At 41.6% G+C, this 21,152-nt stretch overlaps 3 protein-coding genes and 1 long non-coding RNA gene across 5 annotated transcripts; 2 read left to right on the top strand and 2 right to left on the bottom strand.

The window, feature by feature from the left end:
- The first annotated feature begins 907 nt into the window (after positions 1-907).
- On the top strand, positions 908-7,671 carry LOC134183659 (uncharacterized). The gene is made up of 3 exons (XR_009970529.1): positions 908-1,505; positions 1,881-1,965; positions 7,512-7,671. It is a non-coding gene; the product is annotated as an uncharacterized LOC134183659 (long non-coding RNA).
- Positions 1,929-10,829, bottom strand: LOC134183657 (uncharacterized). 2 transcript variants are annotated; one of them, XM_062651244.1, is made up of 5 exons: positions 9,625-10,829; positions 9,510-9,561; positions 9,172-9,356; positions 9,066-9,110; positions 1,929-2,211 (listed from the first exon to the last, which is right to left on the bottom strand). In XM_062651244.1, exons 1-5 carry the CDS (start codon positions 9,976-9,978, stop codon positions 2,053-2,055), a joined length of 795 nt encoding a protein of 264 aa, XP_062507228.1. In that variant the 5' UTR covers positions 9,979-10,829; the 3' UTR covers positions 1,929-2,052. The 2 variants fall into 2 exon arrangements, with proteins under 2 accessions (XP_062507228.1, XP_062507227.1); XM_062651243.1 differs by having other exon boundaries at positions 1,935-2,211; positions 9,510-10,818.
- A 1,259-nt stretch (positions 10,830-12,088) lies between these two features.
- On the bottom strand, positions 12,089-15,591 carry LOC134183658 (uncharacterized). The gene is made up of 7 exons (XM_062651246.1): positions 15,316-15,591; positions 14,959-15,146; positions 14,843-14,889; positions 14,158-14,221; positions 14,055-14,102; positions 12,312-12,444; positions 12,089-12,254 (listed from the first exon to the last, which is right to left on the bottom strand). The coding sequence occupies exons 3-7, from the start codon at positions 14,870-14,872 to the stop codon at positions 12,089-12,091; spliced, it is 441 nt and encodes a 146-aa protein (XP_062507230.1). The 5' UTR covers positions 14,873-14,889; positions 14,959-15,146; positions 15,316-15,591.
- A 709-nt stretch (positions 15,592-16,300) lies between these two features.
- Positions 16,301-20,518, top strand: LOC134182859 (uncharacterized protein K02A2.6-like). Its single transcript, XM_062650300.1, has 2 exons — positions 16,301-16,894; positions 16,966-20,518. The coding sequence occupies exons 1-2, from the start codon at positions 16,301-16,303 to the stop codon at positions 20,353-20,355; spliced, it is 3,984 nt and encodes a 1,327-aa protein (XP_062506284.1). The 3' UTR covers positions 20,356-20,518.
- Positions 20,519-21,152: the final 634 nt, after the last annotated feature.

The following is a 21,152-nucleotide window of genomic DNA, read 5'->3' as shown; positions in this document are numbered from 1 at the left end:
CAATTGGAAAGGTATGCATTATGAAACTGAACACTAATGCGGGTCCTAGGACCAACCGCAATATATTGAGAAGAGGCGGTACCATCCCAGACCCGTGTAGCGCCGATACAAAATCGTCCTCCACGGGTCTGGAAGGCCGAGGCTAACCAGGTACTGCATGTATACCTCTGCGATGAATGAATCCGCTGCTCTGTATTTGAAGCGATTTCACGTGCCGACATATCTTCAGGGTGCTATTGTTCAATTACTTGAACATTGAGAGCACAATTTAAGAATTATATCCCATGAGGTATATCTGTGATGAATTCTTTTTAAAATCTACCAAATTGTACAGTAGTAGAAAGAAATAATAGCGCTATGACAAGATTTGGTCTGAAGAAGCTAAAACAAACAGTCATCATTAGAGTCTCTAGGCATGACATCAATGTATTATTTACTGAGGACAGACAGACAGATGGATATAAAAACTAGCTGACAGACAAGGTAACATCAACACAATAATGAAGATAATTAATTGAAGGCGTGAGTGCATGATTATGTTCAAGTCTTTTGATGTGTTTGTACAGGTTCTTAGCAGATTACTTTGTTGGTGTTCAGGAGGAACTCGATCAGTCGTTTAGAGAATTTGCTTTGTGAAGGCTACACCTCAAAATCGTCTCTCTTGCAAAACTATTTTATCGCTGTTTCAAAATTAACCTATTGGTCATCAGGGAGACCTTCTCAACATCAGGGAATATACCATTCTCTTGTCACTCTCATTTGTCCTTCTGATTCCTCTCAGAAACGGCTCAAATTATATTAACGGATGATGTGATGGGTTGCTTAGCGGCTTTTCGTGACTTTATTTATGGCATTCAATATATGAAGAGTTTCTCAAGCTCTAGCTAGCTGCCTTAAGGTATAGATACTTGAGTGTCTTGGCTGCTGCTATTAGAACCAGCTCAGAGTCAACAGCAATGAGAGTGGATGGGGGCGGTACCAACCAGCTACCATCCCACCAATGAAATCCAAAGATAGCAAAGATACAAACACTACGCCAGTTCCTGAAAACTTTGATTCTCTCGTGTTTATTGGTTTATGAGAAGAACAGTTGGAGTCAAGGAAGCTGCCCTGTCATCCTCCTTTGCGCGCTCTCTGGTCTGGAAATTCGAGGCTAAAGACCCGACCCTCTTCTTGAAGAGCAACGTGCAAAGGTGCCGATCTGTTGTTATCACTGCGAATAGAAGAGACATGTACCTATTATTTAAGGTGCAGACAGTAAACTGTGTTACCGTCGAAAGCAAAAACTGGCGGCTGTACGTCCGATATTTGATGGGCGTGTCCGATGTACTGGAAAGCAGCGGAAGTTCTATTTTGTCACCGTGAACAGCATTATACGCCAAGTGATCACACTGAATCTAGCACGTCGTGTTACAGTGTTACATTCATGCCCTAGATACAAGAAATCTTCGTCTGGTTTCGGTACGCCAGTGTCCCGATATTGGGGAGTACTCGTGTCCAATACGGTAATTGATCGATGTATGACTCTAGCTGAAATCGTCTGCCTCTACAAGACGTACCTTAGCTCTGCCCCATTCTTCTTTCCTCTTGTAGCTCTGGATTGCAGTGCCAGTTCGTTCAAAAAATTTTGTCTGTCTGTCTGTCTGTTTATTTGACTGTCTGCTAGCTTGTTTGCCTGTTGGTCTGGGTTTTTTGCTTGTCTTCTGTTTGTATGTTAACTGTCTGTCCACTGGCTTGCATACTTGTCTATTTGCCCAAACATGCTCTTGTTTGCATCCTTTGTTTCCTATCAGTTGGTCAGTTATCTTCGTCTTTTACTTGTTTTGAGGGATCACGTTCACACCAGACTTTCTTACAAGTACATTTGTTCTTGTTTTTAGAAAAAATTGGACATCTTAGAAGCAGAGAAGACATGATACAAAAACTAAACTGTCAAATTCATATATGAATGTACTTCTGTACAAAGTAAGTGTGAAGGAAAACACGTAGAAAATTGTACTCAAAGCAATTATTTGTAACACGACATGATTCAGTTTACTAATAATTGATATTCTAGCAGTCACATACACAATTGCAAACTAAACAATTCTCTCTGTCTAGCAGAAATTGTAAATCAAACATAAACCATGTAGCCGTTACTCTTGTCCAAAGAACTTTTAACAGACAGCAAGTGCAAGTTTCCTCAATTAGTTGAAGGACTGGTGAAGTCGCCTATGTAGGAATTAACGCAATTAGCAGTCTAAATACTTGTTTCTATTGCATTAAAATCATTCTTAATGTGTGTTTAGTGCAATATTAGAAAAAGGACTACCATAAAATATTAATTACTAATATTGTACATATTCTATAAACAATCTATTTGTTTTTTGACAGATCTAAATGGTTGACGATGTCTACGTACAGTTTTTGCTGGATTAAATTGATTATTTTTAACGTCTAGTTTATGTTATGTAAGGAGCATTTCTAAAGAACGAAAACATTACTAGTTTTATAATATAATAAAATAAAATTGTTTGTTTATATTATTAATTAATTAAGTCTTGTTTGTTGTCATATCATTGATTCGAGTACAGCCAGCTACTTCATACAGAATTACTTGATTTCTTTCTTTATTATTAATTGCACTGTACAATGACGGTGCACAAATATCTAACAAACCTACTGACTTAATAATCTAAACTTTGCTCATAATCATAATACTGTGTGGCCCATTCCTGTTTTATCTAGTGTTTCCACACTGGCGAAATGTTTTAGTGCACCCTAGCAAACTCCGCAATTATTTGCGTCTCTGCACCCAAACTAAAGACAGGACATAGAAGACACGATTAGAAACGAGAAACCGATATTGAAACAAAAGAAAATCGGAACATGTAATGATTGGAACCTGACTGGAACCTTTAGCAAGAAGACATGAACGTTAATCTAGACCTATAGGAACCTATCAGCAGCATACCAAATACACACACCAAATCTGTCCCAATGCTTCTTATGGTTTCTTGGTTAGCAAGATTAACAAAGTTAACAACAACTGCTTATCTGTTGAAACAGATGTTCGACCAGGCCTGCTATCATCCTCCCTTCCCATATACCTCTGAATAACTTGCAGCACAATGTTAAACGTCTGCTTTGTCGTTCTAAATGCCTTCTAAACGTGTAGTCGTCGTATGACCAGACAACTCTTTCAGCATACTCTAAAGGGGCAAATTTTCACTGGGCAAAATTTTCGCGGTTTCTCTCACAGAGACCATTTCGCGGGGCAAAATTTTCGCTGTTCGGCGTTTGGGAATAATCACATGATTCTTTCACGTGCTGATATGGTCTTGTCATGCTTCTCAAGTGGTTGCGTAAAGCGGGGAACGAGGAGAAACGACCGTGTCTCCCCCAACCTGCTGGTGTTCCTAGAGTACGTCCGGCTGCAGTGATGGCTGCAAATGACTGTGTGGTACAAGATCCCCTCCAGAGGGTACAGCACGTTCCTAGCGGAAAACGTCGTTCCTAGCGGAAAGCGGAAAAGTATAACATTAGTGTTGGGTTATGTTTGATTAATTATTAAGAACATTAGCGCAATCTTGCAGAGCACGTTACTGCCTGGCAGCCACGCCCACGTGCGGGACCGCACAGTTTCATAGAAATTTTCGCGGAAAGGTTTACAACAGCGAATATAGTGAAAATTTTACCCACCGGAAAATTTGCCCCTTTACAGTAGTACCCAAGTATGCGAGTTCTGGCTACGCGCTCTTCACCCAATAAGGGGGCCACAACTTCTTCAAGCTCTCCAGACGAAAAAATCTCATTTCGTCATCAGAAAGAAGCAACAACATCACTTCTGCTGTCACTCCTGCCAGTTTGACACGAAAATCATCCATTGCCAAAGAATTGACTCGAGCGCATGCGCCACATCTTCCGTATCGTTTCTTTACTCGAACCTATTCCGTCTCCGCCTACTCTTCCAGATAACTCTTCCAGAAGAGGCAGAAGAGAAAAAAGAAACGGGCCCCAGGACACACGCCAGATAGATGCTATCATCGTGAGAAGGTATGTAACACGTGTCATGAGCGTGGTCACATTGCAACTGTATACAGGTCGAGCGCAAATGGGAGATGAGGGTTTTCGGAAAGCACTATCTAGGGCCTCAGCTGCAATAGGGAAAGTCAAAGCGCATCATGGGGAAGTGTTTGATTCAGAAGAGTATGAGATCTAGACCCTCAAGTCATTGGGCGAGGCCAGATGGGTGGTAACTCCGTAGATAGATGGCACCCAGACGGAGATGGAAATCGATACCGGATCAGCAGTCTCCATTACATCCAAGAATGTTTGTCCTTATTGAAAAGCAGCCCATTGAAGGCTACGTCAGCGGTGATGAAGACTGTCAATGGTGAAAAAGTACCAGTATTGAGAGAGTTAGAGGTATCAGTTCGACACAATGGCCAGGATCTCGTCTTACCGTTACTTGTCATGATGGTAATGTACCAACGTTGATGGGCAGAAATTGGTTATCAAGGATCGAATTAGATTGGCCGCGTGTCTGTAACCACAAAGTGTCAGCTAGCTGTTGTCTCAGTATGATGATTTGTTTCAGCCAGGAATTGAAACCTAGGCTAACCTTACGTAATTAGGAAGCCAAATTGGATTTGGATCCAGACGCTACGCCGAAGTTTTTCAAGCCTAGAGCTGTGCCCTACTCATTGAGACCTATGATTGGACAGGAGCTGGACAAATTGGTGAGTATGGGAATTTTGGAACAAGTGATGACTAGTGAATGGGCGTCTCCATTGTCCCAGTTCCTAGAGCAGACGGGTCAATACGTATTTGTAGTGATTGCAAGGTCACTATAACCCAGTCCTCAAAGTTGAGCAGTTTCCCTTGCCCAAGCATGAAGATTTGTTCAGCACACTAGCAGGGGGCCAAAAATTCACTAAGATGGATTTGGCAAATGCATACCATGCAGCAGCTGATAGTAGATCCCAGTTCCAGGAAATACTTGACTATTAGCACTCACAATCGTCTCTATCAGTACACCAGGTTACCTTTTGGTGTAGCCATGCAGTGCACCAGCTATTTTTCAACATGCCATGGAGCGAATTCTGGATGGTATCCCTGGTGTGTGCTGTTCTCTCGATGATATTTTAGTCACAGGAGAGTCTGATCAGGATCACTTGTAGAATCTACAGGCCGTTTACAGAGACTGCACCAGTCTGGTCTCCGGTTAAAGAAAGCCAAGTGCAAGTTTATGGAGGACTCTGTGCAATATTTAGGCTACCAGATTTCTGCAGCTGGTATTGGAACTGCCAGGGAAAAGGTAGAAGAGGTGCTAAAGGCTCCCACACCTATCAATTAGCACAGGAGAGCTACGATCGTTTTGGGGTTTAGTGAACTATTACGGAAGATTTATTCCCAATCTCGCATTGATTTGCAATCCTCTAAATTGTCTGTTGCAGAAGTCAGCTGTTTGGAGCTGGTCATCAGCATGTGAGTCCACGTTTGAAGCAGAGGTTAGTTTCAGCAGAAGTACTTGCTCATTATGATCCTTCCACGCCACTCCGCTTGTCTTGTGATGCCTGTTCCATGGGAATTGGTGCTGTAATTGCTCATGTTTTTCCGGATGGGTTGGAGAGGCCTGTTGCGTATGCATCTCGACCATTTCCTAAATCTGAGAAAATTTATTCACAGATTGAGAAGGAAGGGTTAGCCATAGTCTTCGGGGTGACGAAATTTCATCAGTTTTTATATGGCCGGTACTTCACCTTGGTCACTGACCACAAGCCTCTGGTCACTATTTTTGGAGCAAACCAGGGTATTCCACCCATTGCTTCAGCACGTCATTTTGTCAGGATACAGATATAATAATATTGAGTATCAGAGGACTCAAGACCATGGAAATACGGATGCTCTCTCTCGTTTACTTTTAGTTTCTGGTGTTAGTGGCCCAGAAGTTACGAGCAACACAGAAGCCAGCTTGTTTAACTTCTGTCAGATAGAGACATTGCCAATTACAGCAAAGGAGTTGGCTGCTCATGTTCGTAAGGACCCGATGTTAGCCAAAGTTATCTATTATGCAAATGAAGGGTGGCCTAGCAGTATCGATCAATCGTTCAGACCCTTTTTATTCTTATTTCTGCAAGAAAAAGGAACTGTCTGTGGAGTGTGGTTGTCTGATGTGGGGGTGGAGAGTTGTAGTGCCCCAAGCACACACGTCATCAGATTTTGAGTGAATTACATTCAGGTCACCTTGGAATTGTGAAGATGAAGTCGATTGCTCGGTTACATGTTTTTGGCCAAAGATTGACTCAGATATCGAGACATTAGCAAAGTCGTGTCATTCTTGTCAGCGGGGAAGTAAATCTCCACCACAGTGCATTGTTCATCTATGGAGTTGGCCAGTCAAGCCAATGCAGCGTGTTCATGTGGACTTTGCAGGTCTGTTCATGGGTCGTATGTTCTTTTTGATGGTCGATGCACATTCCAAATGGGTAGAAATTATTGAAATGAAGTCAACTACAACTACAGCCACTATTGAGGTACTTAGAGGATTGTTTGCTTTATATGGTCTACCGACTCAATTGGTCTTGGATAATGGGCCACAGCTTGTGTCAGAAGAATTTAGTCAGTTTGTAAAAATCAATGGTATTAAGCACATCAAGTCTGCTACCTACCATCCGGCTAGTAATGGCCAGGTTGAGAGAGCTGTGCAGACTTTCAAGAGCAAACTCAGATCGATGGAAAGGAATCAGGAACTCTATCACAGAGACTCTGTAGGTTCCTGTTACACTACAGATCCTCACCTCATGTGACTACTGGGATCTCTCCCAGCGAATTGTTCCTGGGTTGACAGCTGAGGACAAGGCTGTTTTTATTAAAAACGGACGTCGAGGAGTCAGTGTGAGAGAAGCAGGCCAAGCAGTTGAAAGAACCTGAAATTGCACGCGCAGTCAGAAAGTTTCGACCAGGAGATCTTGTCTGGGCTCAAGACTACAGGTCTCGATCAAGCAAATGGACAGAGGTTGTTATCGACTCTGTTAGGTCTAGTAACCTACCAAGTTCGAGTAGAGAACTATCTTTGGAAACGACACATTGATCAGTTGAAGGCTAGGATACCTACTGATTCGATAATGGAGGAAATGATTTTCATTCCAGAACCTTCAACTCAGAGTCCACCTCCAGTTCAGTAGCCAGTTGTCAGTTCAAGCATAGAAGCTGCACATCCATCCACTCCATCCACTACTAATCAGGACAGGGAGTTAGAGCAACCCCAAGAGTTTCCTCAGGAGGCTGAAGCTAGTGCTCCAGCACCGACAAGTTTGTCGACGCCACGTAGGAATCCGCCACGTGTTAGGAAACCTCCAGACCGTTTGGACTTGTAGTGCACTTATAGATGTAGAAACACGGTCTTAGTTAACTTAAGGAGGGGTAATGTAGTGTATTATGGTAATTAGTGGGTGGAGTTAATTAGAGTGTGATATACACTGTACTTGTGGTGTCTATTTCAGGTAGCAAATAAAGTTGTGTTTTAGGTGTACTTGAGTCCACCTGTATCTCTGTCTAAAGGACATTACATTCTGAATTCAGACGGCCGCGTATGCAATGAAGAGAGCCTACACCTTGAAAACTGATGCAACCCCATAGCATCTAGACTGCTTAATTTTATAATAATTGTTGGATGCTGCACTACTGGCTGCCAACATTCTGCACTAAATGCCTCCCCTTTTCTTCACCACATGTGCAGGCAGCCATCACTTCCGATGCTGATTTTCACCTCATCGGAAAAGACAACACGTTTCCAGTCCTCCAACGTCCAGCGATGATGGGTGACCGCCCACGCACGTCGATATCGCTGATGTTCACGAGTCAACTACGGCTTCTTGCGTGGACGGCGAGCACAAATTCCTTTTTCCGTAAGACGGCGAGAGATGGTTGTTCGAGACAATGACTTCCCACATGCCGCTGAAAGTCTACCTTGCAACCGTCTGGTCGTCGCCTTTCTGTCAGTAAGTGCAAGTCGTTCAAGTAAACGTTCCTCCCTAGCTGACGTTGATCGTGTCCTTCCAGATCGCTTGTAATCACTACTGCCTTCTTCCCATCGTTTCACGCACTTCTAGACAGCCCTACGAGACTTTCCTACCAATCTGGCAATTTCACGATGAGACAAGCCCGAGACCTTCGATCTCGCCTCTCGAACGTGGGCTGAGTTGGCGAGCGCTTGGCATTTACGCACTAGAACACGACCGTGAGATACTGAAAAAATCAGCTGAATGCGACTTGAGAGAAAGCACAGGTGATTTGAGAAGACAGCTGACCATTTCCCCGCTAGAAATCGCCTAGCGCTCAATCGAAACAGCTGATCTCTCTGTAGAACAGTCGCCATATTTCTGTACATTGTTGCAAACTAAAGTCACTCCGTCAGCAATCTTTGCTAACTGGACTGTGACAGAAAGGACTGGACAGGATTTTATAGCACCGCAGAACAAGTTAAATAAGCAATGCAGAACAGTGACCAACGAATTTTAGTCTCAGTTACTGGTCTAAACCGTTCATGTTGTGACGTCACAACAGCAGATGAGAATAGCAGAATATGCAAGTAAACTGAAACATATAGTCTCTATTTAATCTTTGAGTATGTCTTCTAAAATAAACCAAGTCATTTTATTGTTTAGAAGCTTTTTGAAAATGATTTTGATTATTAACTTTCAAATTTACTGATTGAACTGACAGCAAGAAACAGTCATGTGTTTCAACAGGTCACACATCACCTGCAATCTGAGACATGAGGATGGCACAATCAGAGTCATTACCTCACCATTATGACTTGTTTTAATTTACTAAAAAGTGCAGCTGTCACTGTAGATGCATGTACTTGCACTGTCTGAGAAAGTCCAATAATTTCTTAATCTAGGTCACATGCTCAGGGTGGCTCCATAATTATGTCCATGTCTGTATATTAAAGAAAAACGCTACAATGGAAACTGGAATGAGCCACTGCAGACCGTTAGATACAAACATAAATTGTTGTCTGTGATCCTTGTGTTTGGTTGAATTTGATTTGATATATACAAGCAAATGATACATACCTCATTATCTATATCTTGTGAAGTTGGCTGTTGCGTGATTATTTTCTAGAGAGAGAGACAATCAGATACTTAGTGTTGTACACAGACGTCAGATATATGAGTATACTTCATATCCTAGAAATTTGACAATTGCTTCCTTTTGACGCTCGTTCAGTTCTTTAAAGCTGATCAACTGATCTGCTTCTGCAAACTGCTTTAATTCTTTTTGAGGCCCACAATTCCACCATACCGAGATTTCATCGCCGTCATAAAGGTTGGTGACGTTTTTGTTTTGGTAGAGTACGATGAAAGCTTAAGGACAAAACAAAACATCAAACCGTTTTCTACTAATCTATAATATGCAACTGCATGATAGACGACTCAGAATTGTTAGTTCGTATCATGCATAAAACGTTTAGAGTCAACGTTAATTGAAAGAGTTGTCGTCATTCACGAATCTCTCACCCCGGTCTCGATGCCATTCTCCATTTTTGTCCACACAAATGTGTCTGATTTCCTGGTACATGCTACAGCTATCGCCTTCGATGTACACAAGAGTGCGGCTAGCACGTGGCATTACCAAAAAGCACTTGGCATGATTTCGACTGAAATCTAAATTCGCCTGCAACAGCTCTTTTCCCGAATATAGTTGTACATCTTTGGTTTTGTATCTCGGAACAAAACTAGCCAACGTCTTATCGAAGTCTTGAAGAACTTCGCGGTCAGGACCAACTAATATAATTGTTTCTTCAGCATCATAATTCATTATGAGACCAGTGTAGTCTAGCAAGTCGATCCAACTAATGATAACGCACTTGAGTTGGAAGTGCAGGTCGATAAAAAGCCGCTGTCTTGCTGGTGGCAATGGCAATCGATATCTATAGATCGAGTGATAACCGATGAGAGCTCTTTTCCCAAAAATGATAGTAAACATAGATAAATTAGTTCCACCTACGTATCTATCTCGTTATGTGTTAGCATTACATTTGCATCTGCACGCACCTGCTGCTGTTTCACATAATACACATTGACACGAGGCGGTGCAATTAAACGTCAACCTCTCGAGCACAGTATGTGACGTTTTTCATACATCATCCTCTAGAGCTATTAACAACCTTGACGTCATAATTATGGCAAGAGTAGCTAACTTAGCTATTGGACAATCGAATTGATGCGTAATTACACAAAGATAAGAACGATGCCCCTAGCAACTCGAAACATAAGCTTATTTAAATATTCAAAATTGCAACTGATAAACATTAAACCGCTTAGTGTCTTCCTTATCAATGTTAATTACTATTCTATATTCTTGATTGACCAAATTTTGCCGACCGCAACATAAAGAACACTAAAATCGTACCAAATTGAGGGCACTAATGTATTGCCTTTGTATATCGTTTAGCAAGAGAAAGCGCCATGCTATCAGATTATTCAAAAAAGATTTTTCTGTTTTCTTTCTTTTTATTCTGCTCAACTTATGTGTCTAAAGGTGGTTAGTTAATTTCTTAGCGATCAAACAGTTGTAGCTAGTGAATGTACAAATTTTCGTACTGAAAATAGAAGAGTGAACAGTCAGATTAAATATATAAATTTTAAGCATAGAGTATATCTTTCTTGGCGTTAAACGTTCAGTAGTACTGCTTCTTTTTGGGAGCTGCAAGTGTATACTATAATACATCTTAGCCTTACTTTCGTTGCACCACTTCGCTGCATTCTTGAGTATTTCTTTTAGTTGTCTGTTAACGAATGTATTTTCCATTTTTTTCGTTTGGAAAAGTCAAAACGTTTACAGTTGAATGGTTTAGTGAACAGGTAAACCGAAGCTGTTTTTAACAATTTATGTCGACGAGTTTGAAATAAACCATTTTGGAGTAGGCCACCAAAGTTGTGTGATATCTTAATTAGACGATGCTTAACTTTTGCGTTAGGCCTATATATGTACGTTATCGATTATGTAAGTGTGAATTCCAAGCATTGACGCAAGGTCTAATAATTCCCACATACTAATTACTCTAGTGCTTTTAGAAAATAGTTATTTGAATAATCTAGTTATGGAAATGTTAGATATGCTTCTTGAAAGACGTAAAAATTTTCGTTACCGCTATAAGGCCATACGGCACAAAATGGGAAAGCAGCTGAGTAAAGAAGAACAAGAACAGAAGGAAGTAAACGAACTGAGAACAAAAGTGATTAAACTATTTCAAGGCCAGCAGCTTCTGTTTGTTGGAACGATTGGTAGTGGAAAGTCGTCTCTCGTTAACTCTGTAAACCACACCCTCAATCTGGTCGACCCGAAAGTTCCCTATCAAGAATTCGCAAACATAGGGGGAGCCACAGCAGGTTATGGTACGATGACCTACCGCGCGTACACCATGAAAAGGACTCTTTCAGTCGCTCAAAAGTCAAGTACCAAATCCTTCAAATGCTCCAAGACTTTTCGACATCGCTGGAGTTAGCGAGCAGTTGCTACAGAAAGATAATTTTGATTTCAAACAGGTTCTAGTTTATCTCGTGCAAGGAAAAGTAAAGGAGTTTACTCAAATGATAAAGTTGTATAACAGCAAACAACAATTGCAAGAGATAGAGAAACAAGAAGCAGTAGAGGAAAATAAAGTGTGGATAATGGTTTGTGTAGTTTCGCTTTACGATCCCTTTCCTCAACTGTTCCTCGAACAAGTAGCTAGCGCTGTTCGGAAGTTGGAGCCTCAAAATGGAGGTAAGAATATGCATACTATGTCAAATTTCTACAAATTTTTTGCAACGATTTAAGTTAGAGTCTGTATACGTTCTCAAATTAATTTTACCTACTGAAATTCCATGCCACTGGCTTTGCATGCACGCATGCACTTACCAGCGTAAACTTTTATCGAATTTTGCTCACAACAAATTGATGAAAAATTTATTGCATCAATAGCGGCGATAGTGCTTTGTTCATATCTGCAATGTCAAACTGACTACTGCAATAGTTGAGTTAAATCCGATTCTAGGCAAATTGTGTATTTTAATACTCGAAGTCGTCATTCACATCAATTGAAGCTGCAAAATCAGTGTTGAAAGTAGGCGCGGTGAGTCCAGACACACAGGAGGCTGAAAGTGTTATACGGGAACCGGACACTGCCAGGCTCACGTGAGTCTGGGGACGAGGCTACATACGCTAGCACGTTTGAACAACTGCATGTGAGTATAGACTCTGCCAAAGAATACACGTCACTAAATTTAATAAATTAGTAAATAATAGCATAACACAAGAAAGTATATGCAGGTCACCTGATACTATTTAGTGTTGCTGATAGCTGCAAACTGCAATTGAGAATATTCTTTGTTTTAAACTGTCTTTTAGGAACGAATGTGTTTGTGGTTTTGACTAAAGGTGACAAGTTGGACAGTGTAGACCGGTCGACTAGAGTAAAAGATTTCAGCAAAAGATGTCAAACAGTTCTAAACATTATGGAAAAACGAATATTTGAAGTTAATAACTACCTATCCTCAGAATTGAAGATTGACGCAAGAATGACGAAAAACATAGAAAAAGAAAAAAGTGTCGTGGTTGCTCTCAATTTCATGCTTCAGCCTGCTTACATTCCAGTTTCGCAACAGTGACAGAAAGTTAGGCCAAATAGTAACTGTGCCAGATACCTTTAAAGCGTTGCATTAGTTAGCTGTCTGCTAGTCATTATGACGTTTGCATAGTGGGTTATCAATCAAGTCACTATTGCGTATGCATTTAGATATACATTATATAATGAGACCGCACCAAGTGCGGTCATTCATGTCCATATCATAATCACAAACTGTCTAGACACTTTTAGTGCAGTGAAAGAAGGATACTCCCGGTGGTATAGATTTACTACGTTAATTTCTTTTCAAGTTGTACTTGAACCTCGCTAGTTAGACAAGGGGAATAGATGTCTGGGAGGCCAGAAATAGCCGTGGTACCAGCACAAAGCTGAACATTCTAAAGCAATATAACGACAGAAGAGTCCCAGATCTATCTCGGTCATCTACTAATCGCCGTCACTCGTCCTCTGTCAAACAGCTGCAATTTGACATAGCAGTTGACCCCCTCTAAATACAGTCCCATAATTTGAATAGCGAGTACAGTAGGTAGACCAGCATCTGCTGTAACGCTGCGGCGGCTGTAGAACTGCATGGAAACTATTTGATCCTATAGTATCGGTCACGCAGTACCCTAGCTTGAGATCGTTTGCTATTGTTCTTGTATGCTTGCAATCTCGTTTCTACAACTCTAACTGAGACGTAATTCATGTATATCTATAGGCTTATCTTACGCGTTTAGAGTTGGTGGTTTGGCCTGGCCTTGCTAGCGTCAACTTTTGCAGACGGCGAGTAGACAGTATGATGACTCATGACACATCTCGAATGATTTCTCTCCCCGTGAAGAAGCAGATTTGAGGCGCTCTTAGCTAATGCTACAGTCCTTTCTGCTAGCGAATTGCTACACCTAGAGAGTTGCTAAAGCGAAACCTGTGTTTTAACAAGTTAATTAATAGCCTATTTGGACGAGGCAAAGAACTATTTATTCTATTCCAAGATTCTGGTGCGTAGTAAACAGACTAAACAAAATTCAAACTATAATGCCAATCTTAGTTAGGCTGGTACTCACTTTCTTCTCTGTTCGTCCTTGAGAACTAGCTCTACTTAAATAAAAATATCGATCACTCTCTGATCAATTTTTTCTTGTCTATGCGGTTTATTGTCCTTTAATTTCTTTTTAATTACTTTTGTTTCTCTGTCTGTTCGCTCCTTCTTTCGCCTATCTACATTTCTTAGAGATCATACTCACATCACACAGTCTGACCTCTCCTTTTATCTGTTCTGTCGCTTTCAGCAAATTAAAATTCATTGTAAGCCGTAGACATAAACCAAATTATAATTTTCTTTAGTAAGTCTGTTTGAGTTCAAATTTAAACGCACGATTTAAACACAAAATTGGACAACAAAATAATAATTTTATTGGACAAGCACTTGACCATCTATACATAAGACTACCTGATTCACTCCGCAGTGAACAACCTTGAATTGGCACTGCTAAATGTACTGCAAATTAGAAGATATCAGCACATTTCTTGACAAAGTATATAAAGTTTCTTACCACAAGAAAAGCAGCCTTCTTGCTTCTTCGAAGCAGAGCTTGTCTGCAACAAAGGGGTCGTCACCTATTTACAAAATAGACATACACCATACAACATATTACACTCTTTTTCTACAGTAAGATAATATTTCTATCCAACATCAGATGCAAACTCTACTTCATGTACACGTATTCAAATTTAGTGATGGTATCTACTGATTTTACCTACTGTGCAACTACACTCTACAATGATCACAAATATCGTTTACAGCCTTGATAAACAAATAATAAAGTGCAATTCCTGTTAGGGCAAGTTAGGCAGTCATAAAACAGTCTAAACCAGTAAATGTAATAAGTGACGAGCCCATGACAGCTATAACATTAGAAATAATGTTGAGTGTGTCTTAGAAATCTGGTCATGACAATCAACATGTTTGAGATTGTACATAATTAACAATATTTACATAAAATCGACAATTGCATATTTTATCTGTAAATGTAACTAAGTTTGATTAGATATAGTATATGCTGTACAGCTAACTTTGTTCCTATGACTAGGGGCGGCGGAGCGAGTAGTACGTTGGGGCAGCGGAGGCGGCGCATGAAAGGATATCATGAACTTTCAGTAAGCATTGCCCCCTCTGCCCCCCAACTCCGTCGCCACTTGTATCTACTCATATTGAACACAAAAGCTTGAATTGCATACATCAGTTGGTCCTTCTGATTTACATAACATTGTCGAGTGACTAGTGTCTAGCAACAAAGAAGAAACAGCTACATTGCAGCACACACGTAAGACTGACAAACTATGTCTGTTTATACGTCACATCCTAGAAATTTGAGAATTGATTGCTTCTGACAATCATTTGGTTCCGTTCTAAAGCTGATTAACTGATTTACATCTACAAACATCTTCAGTTGCTTTTGTGGACCAGGATCCCACAATGACTGGATGTCATCACGATCGTAAAGGCCAACGACATCTTTACTATGATGCAGTACAACAAATGCTGAAACATAGAACACCAAACCGTTACCAAATGGAATATGTGTAAATTCTTATTAATGAATCAGCCCAGTAGAATGGTTTGCATATTAAAAGCCTGTATCGTGAATAAACTCGACATTTCAATGCTTGAAAGTTCAACTAGACTATGAGTTGTATCACGAACTTCTGACCTCGTTCTGTGTGCCATTCTCCATTGTCTAAGCAAATGTGCGTGACTTCCTGATACATGCTACAGCTATCACCTTCGATGTACACAAGAGAGCGGGATATACGCGGCATCACCAAAAAGCACTTGGCATAACTAAAATCTAAATTCGCCTGTAACAACTCGTTTCCGAGATACAGTTGACCGTTTGTGGTTTTGTATGTCGGACAAAACCAGCCAACGTGTTGTTGAAGGCTTTCAGAGCATCCATGTTTGAGCCAACTAATATAATTGATACGCCATTGCAATTCATCATGAGATCACTAGTCTAGCAACTTGATCCAACTAATGTTATGAGATAAGGCACTTGACCTTTACGCGTGGCTGGCAACGCGCCGATCTTGTGGTAATTACAATCACTATTCAAGCCTCCCGTGACGACACATTAGCGCACTCCCACCAAAATTGATTGCAAACCTAGATACGTAGCTCCACCTCCGTACAAAGTATCTGGAATAGCCTTTCACAGGCGCTCCTTTCCAAACCGACCCAATCCGTGCCAGAAAGTTGAGCTTTCCTCCATTCACACAACGTTCAGAAAAGCGAACCAGCTCACTGACTGGGTGTGTCTATTGCTACGCTATTCTAGTAGCTATAGCTACGTACGGTAACGTGTACATTAGAAACGCTCGCTCTATAGTTGCGAAGGACTGTACAGCCATTAGGCAAATAATTACGTTTGTTGTTCAACATATATAGATCGCACAAAAGCTAGGGGTAGCAAGTTAACATCCTATAGGGAATACAGTCTTCAAATTCCTCATTTCCTTGAAGGTACATGTAGTAGAGTTAGGGACTCTGGGACTACCCCTAGTAGTCATTAACATATATCTATATAGACTATGACACTATATAGTACTTGTGTAGTCTGGTATTGATTGCGTACACACTGTAAGCGAGCTGCAATAGAACAATATATAGTCGGTAACGACGCAACAGTGGCGACGAGGATGGCGAGTGCAGCCGCGAATTTGAAACACGGGTTGTTGGGCGAATTCCGAGCAGGAGTAGAAAGCATCGACGAATACAAGGAAAGGTTCGAGCTTTACTGCCTGGCAAACGCAGTACCGATAGGAGACGAGCACGTAGCTCGTAGGAAGGCAATCTTTCTAACGTCTGTGGGTGCATCGACCTACAGTTTGTTGCGGACCTTGGTACGACCTCGCCAACCGCAAGATTTGGAGCTTGATGATATCATTCAGCAACTGAGAAATCACTACGAGCCAAAGAAGATTGTCATAGCCGAGCGATTCCGTTATTACAAGAGACAACAGAAAGAAGGTGAGACTGTTACGGTGTTCTTGTCAGAATTGCGTCGTCTAGCTAAACACTGTGAGTTCGGAGACAAGTTGTCAGTTGCGTTGAGGGACCAATTCGTGTGTGGATTACGAGTAGAAGCCCTACAGCAGAAAATTCTAGCGGAAACTGACTTAACACTCGAGAAAGCGGTACGAATAGCGCAAGCTTTTGAATCGGCAAGACAAGAAACGATAGCTTTGCGAGGAGACACGCGCAGACACGGATCAACAACAGACCACGAGACGGCATTTAGCATACAAAGTAGTAGCAGTGGGAGGTCAAAGACAACACAGTCTGATGTGAAAGTATGCTACAGATGCAATGGCAAGGGCACGTTCCTGATAAGTGTCAGATGAAATCAAGAGAGTGCTATTTATGTCACAAGAAGGGACATATCGCAAAAGCCTGCCGGAGTAAGAAGCAAGGCGATTTTGAGAACAGGAGCGGAGCAACGGGTACCAAGAATACAAAGTACCAGAAACAAGCCACGTTACAAGTGGAAGAAGAGGAAGTATGTTCACTTTATGGTCTGGGAAGTCAGGATGCAATCAAAGTCAATATGACTGTAGCTGGACGAGAATTAGAGCTGATTGTTGACACGGGTGCAACTATTACCGTGATTCCCAGGGAGACCTATGAGAAACAACTATCTCATGTCAAACTCCAGAGCAGCAACGTGAAATTACAGTCATATTGTGGACAGACATTGTCTGTACGCGGAGAAGCGGTAGTACCAGTACGCTACGGAGATCGAGAAATACGAGGTAGAGTAGTTGTCGTCAATGCTGCAAATAAGCCAGCAGTGCTTGGCAGGAATTGGTTGTCACAACTGAAGTTGGACTGGGCATCTTTATTTAGCTTGAATGTCCTGGATCCCGTACACGAGTTTCCTGAGTTATTCAAGGAAGGAATGGGAAAGCTGCAAGGAGTGCAAGCGAAAATTACTCTGAGTGCCACTGCAAGGCCAGTCTTTCATAAGGCAAGACCAGTACCATTTGCGTTACAAGCTAAAGTGGATACTGAAATCGATCGCTTAGTCAGAGAAGGAGTACTGACACCTGTAGATCAGAGCGAGTGGGCTTCACCGATAGTAGTGGTGAGGAAACCTGACGGCAGTATCAGATTGTGTGGTGACTACAAAGTAACCATCAATGAATATTTGGGAAATATTGAGTACCCCACACCAAATGCTCAGGATTTATTTGCTACTTTAGCGGGTGGTCGACGATTTACCAGGCTTGATCTAAAGCAAGCTTACCAACAAATGGAAGTGGATACCGGGAGCCAAGAGTATTTAACCATAAATACTAGGAAGGGTTTGTTTACTTATACCAGAATGCCTTTTGGTATACGAACAGCACCGAGTATTTTCCAGAAAACGATGGATATGATATTGTCTGGAATACCAGGAGTTTGTTGTTTTTTCGATGACATACTGATTGTCGGTTCAACTGATGCTGAGCACGATGCAAGAGTGAGGCAAGTATTACAACGCCTAAAGCAAAGAGGAGTTCGGCTAAAGAAGGACAAATGTGAATTTGGTCAATCTGAGGTGACATACTTAGGTCACAGGGTAGATCACGAAGGTCTGAAGCCTACGGAAGACAAGATCAAGGCTATCAGGGAAGCACCTGAGCCAAGAAATGTGACTGAGTTGAAGGCATTTCTGGGGCTGTTGAACTATTACAGCCATTTCTTACCGAATCTGTCAAATACTCTACAAGCATTGTATGAGTTACTTCAAAAAGGAAAACAGTGGAGATGGACAAGGAAACACAGGGCCGCATTCAATGCAGCAAAGAACAAGTTATTACAGTCTGGTTTTCTTACGCACTATGATTTGTCTCGACCAGTCAAGCTCAAATGTGACGCATCCCCATATGGAATAGGAGCCTGTTTGAGTCACGAGTTTGAGGATGGATTGGAGAGACCAGTGGCATTTGCTTCACGGACACTGTCATCAGCAGAAAAGGGCTACGCCCAAATAGAGCGTGAAGCACTGGCAATCATTTTCGGCGTTCGTCATTTCCACAAGTTCCTCATTGGTCGAAGATTTACACTAGTGACAGATCACAAACCTTTGGTCAAAATTCTGGGACCTAAACAGGGCATCCCAGCATTAGCAGCAGCAAGGCTGCAGAGGTGGGCACTAATTTTAAGTGCATATGAGTACAACCTGGAGTATATGGCTGGAGAGGAGAATAAGGAAGCAGATATGCTGTCCCGACTGCCAATGGAAGTGAATGTCATAGATCCTAACCAGGAATTGTACCATGTGGATTGCTGTGAAAATCTACCTGTAACAGCAGCAGAAGTAGCACAAGAGACTAAAGCAGATCCAATTTTGAGACGGGCATACCAGTATACATTGTCTGGATGGAACTGGAAAAGTCACATGGATCCAAGGTTACAACCCTACTCACGACGGTCAGATGAACTTAGCGTTGAAGAGAACTGTTTACTTTGGGGAACACGTGTGATAATACCGCAAAAATTACAGTCAAGAGTTCTAGCAGATCTTCATGAAAATCACCTGGGTTCAAATCGAATGAAAGCATTAGCTAGATCATATATCTGGTGGCCGAGTTTGGACATGACGTTGGAAGAATTGTGCAAGAAATGTGAAATTTGCCAAAGTCAGAGGAATAAACCGCCTGCTGGTATTCCTCATCCATGGATGTATCCCACAGCACCTTGGGAGAGAGTTCACGCGGATTTCGCAGAGTTTGAAGGTCAACATTATCTTATTATGATTGACGCTTTTTCGAAATGGTTGGAAGTGCATGAAATGGGCACTAGTACAACGGCTAGTAGGACAATAGAGGTGATGAGGCGAGTTTTTAGTTTTCATGGCATTCCAGGACGATTGGTGACAGATAATGGTCCACAATTCAGGTCAGTAGAATTTCAGGAGTTCATGAAAGGAAATGGTGTCAAACACCAACTCACCCCTCCGTATCACCCATCGAGCAATGGACAAGCAGAACGAGCAGTTCAAATCTTCAAGAGATCTATGGAGGCACGACCTAGAGGACGCACTATTCGACATCAAATATCTATATTGCTGCTGCAGTATAGGTCGACTCCAAATACCTCAACAGGAAAAACGCCATCCGAATTGCTAATGAAGAGAGTCTTACGAACAAGACTAAGTCTTGTTAAACCTACAGTTGGAGGAGAGATTCGAGACAGACAGGAGAGCCAAACAGAAGCTGCATCCAGACATCGTGAGATGTTACCTGGAGAATCAGTGGCAGTATGGAACCCAAGACAAGATAGTCGGGGACGGTGGCTCTCTGGAACAGTAGTCCAGAAACTGGGACCAAGCAACTATCTTGTAAATGTGAATGGTCAGGCTAGGTATGTTCATGTAGACCATATATTACATCGTGATATCAGAAGTTTTCCACAGGATGTACATCAGGAGCAAACTTCCAATACTCATGATAGTACAGCGACTATGATTCCACCACAAGCTGGAAATTATTCCGAAGTGAATGCTGAGAAGACAATCTCATCAACGGACTCTACCGGGGAAGACTCAGTACCAACTACTCCTAGCCACCCTGAGTTAACAGAGACACAGTCGGAACAGACTGATAACATGCCAACAAAGAAACCAATTGAGAAGTCAACAGAGAGAGAAAATCGACGATATCCCACAAGGAACAATAGAAGACCCCCCAGGAGATATCGAGAGATTTAGTGGAAGGGAGTGTAGTAGAGTAAGGGACTCTGGGACTACCCCTAGTAGTCATTAACATATATCTATATAGACTATGACACTATATAGTACTTGTGTAGTCTGGTATTGATTGCGTACACACTGTAAGCGAGCTGCAATAGAACAATATATAGTCGGTAACGACGCAACAGTACATAGAACGAGTGGCGGAGCTTTGGAAGGCCTGGTAGGAGCATGTCACGTGCCTCCTAAATTTTAGTTAACTTTGTAGCGTTGGCTTTTTGACGTGCGATATGTCGAGGTCTTGTTTGTCTGGCCAACTAGAAAGTCTTCATCTGTAATAGTTTGAAAATACACCTATATGCCACTTTAGGACGTTGTTCTTTACTAGATTAAGTCATGTGTTAATAATCTAATTGGGTAACATTAGTATGTTAGTGTCTTTGTAAGTCTATGTCATTCTAGTATATCTGGTTACTCAACAGCTTCTCACAGTATTCAGTAGTCGCATTTGTAATGATTTCTTAATCACAGCTCTAGTAATTAAAGTAGAGGGAGGACATGAGCACGTCCTCACGTGCTCCTACAGTTCCACACTTAGGTTTCTGCTCTAGTAACAGTTATATATTTGAAAATTGCTTTCAACTTAGAAACATTACCAGCAATTAAACAGCATGCATGAGCTAAGAAAGTCTTTTGCATACAATCATGATACACATTACAGAGCCATGACTGAAAACTGTAGGTCTATGGCGCAAGCAAAACGTTAGAACCAATGTAAATACCCCAGCTATGACAATAGCCTTAGACTTGCCCTA

This window comes from Corticium candelabrum, chromosome 8 (assembly GCF_963422355.1).
Source record: "Corticium candelabrum chromosome 8, ooCorCand1.1, whole genome shotgun sequence".
Classification (NCBI taxonomy): domain Eukaryota; kingdom Metazoa; phylum Porifera; class Homoscleromorpha; order Homosclerophorida; family Plakinidae; genus Corticium; species Corticium candelabrum.
The sequence above is the reverse complement of the archived record's forward strand: the minus strand, read 5'-3'. Positions and strand labels throughout refer to the sequence as shown.

What these genes read in the sequence shown, in the direction of transcription:
- LOC134183657 (XM_062651243.1), bottom strand. Translation starts at nt 9,978, where the DNA reads ATGTTTACTATCATTTTTGGGAAAAGAGCTCTCATCGGTTATCACTCG. An exon ending in AGAATGGCATCGAGACCGGG is followed by an intron (nt 9,357 to 9,509) that starts GTGAGAGATTCG and finishes TTTGTCCTTAAG; the next exon opens with CTTTCATCGTACTCTACCAA. An exon ending in TCAAATTTCTAGGATATGAA is followed by an intron (nt 9,111 to 9,171) that starts GTATACTCATAT and finishes CTCTCTCTCTAG; the next exon opens with AAAATAATCACGCAACAGCC.
- LOC134182859 (XM_062650300.1), top strand. Translation starts at nt 16,301, where the DNA reads ATGGCGAGTGCAGCCGCGAATTTGAAACACGGGTTGTTGGGCGAATTC. An exon ending in CAACAACAGACCACGAGACG is followed by an intron (nt 16,895 to 16,965) that starts GCATTTAGCATA and finishes AGTATGCTACAG; the next exon opens with ATGCAATGGCAAGGGCACGT.
- LOC134183658 (XM_062651246.1), bottom strand. Translation starts at nt 14,872, where the DNA reads ATGTTATGTAAATCAGAAGGACCAACTGAT. An exon ending in AATCAGAAGGACCAACTGAT is followed by an intron (nt 14,222 to 14,842) that starts GTATGCAATTCA and finishes TTTTGTAAATAG; the next exon opens with GTGACGACCCCTTTGTTGCA. An exon ending in AGAAGGCTGCTTTTCTTGTG is followed by an intron (nt 14,103 to 14,157) that starts GTAAGAAACTTT and finishes TCTAATTTGCAG; the next exon opens with TACATTTAGCAGTGCCAATT.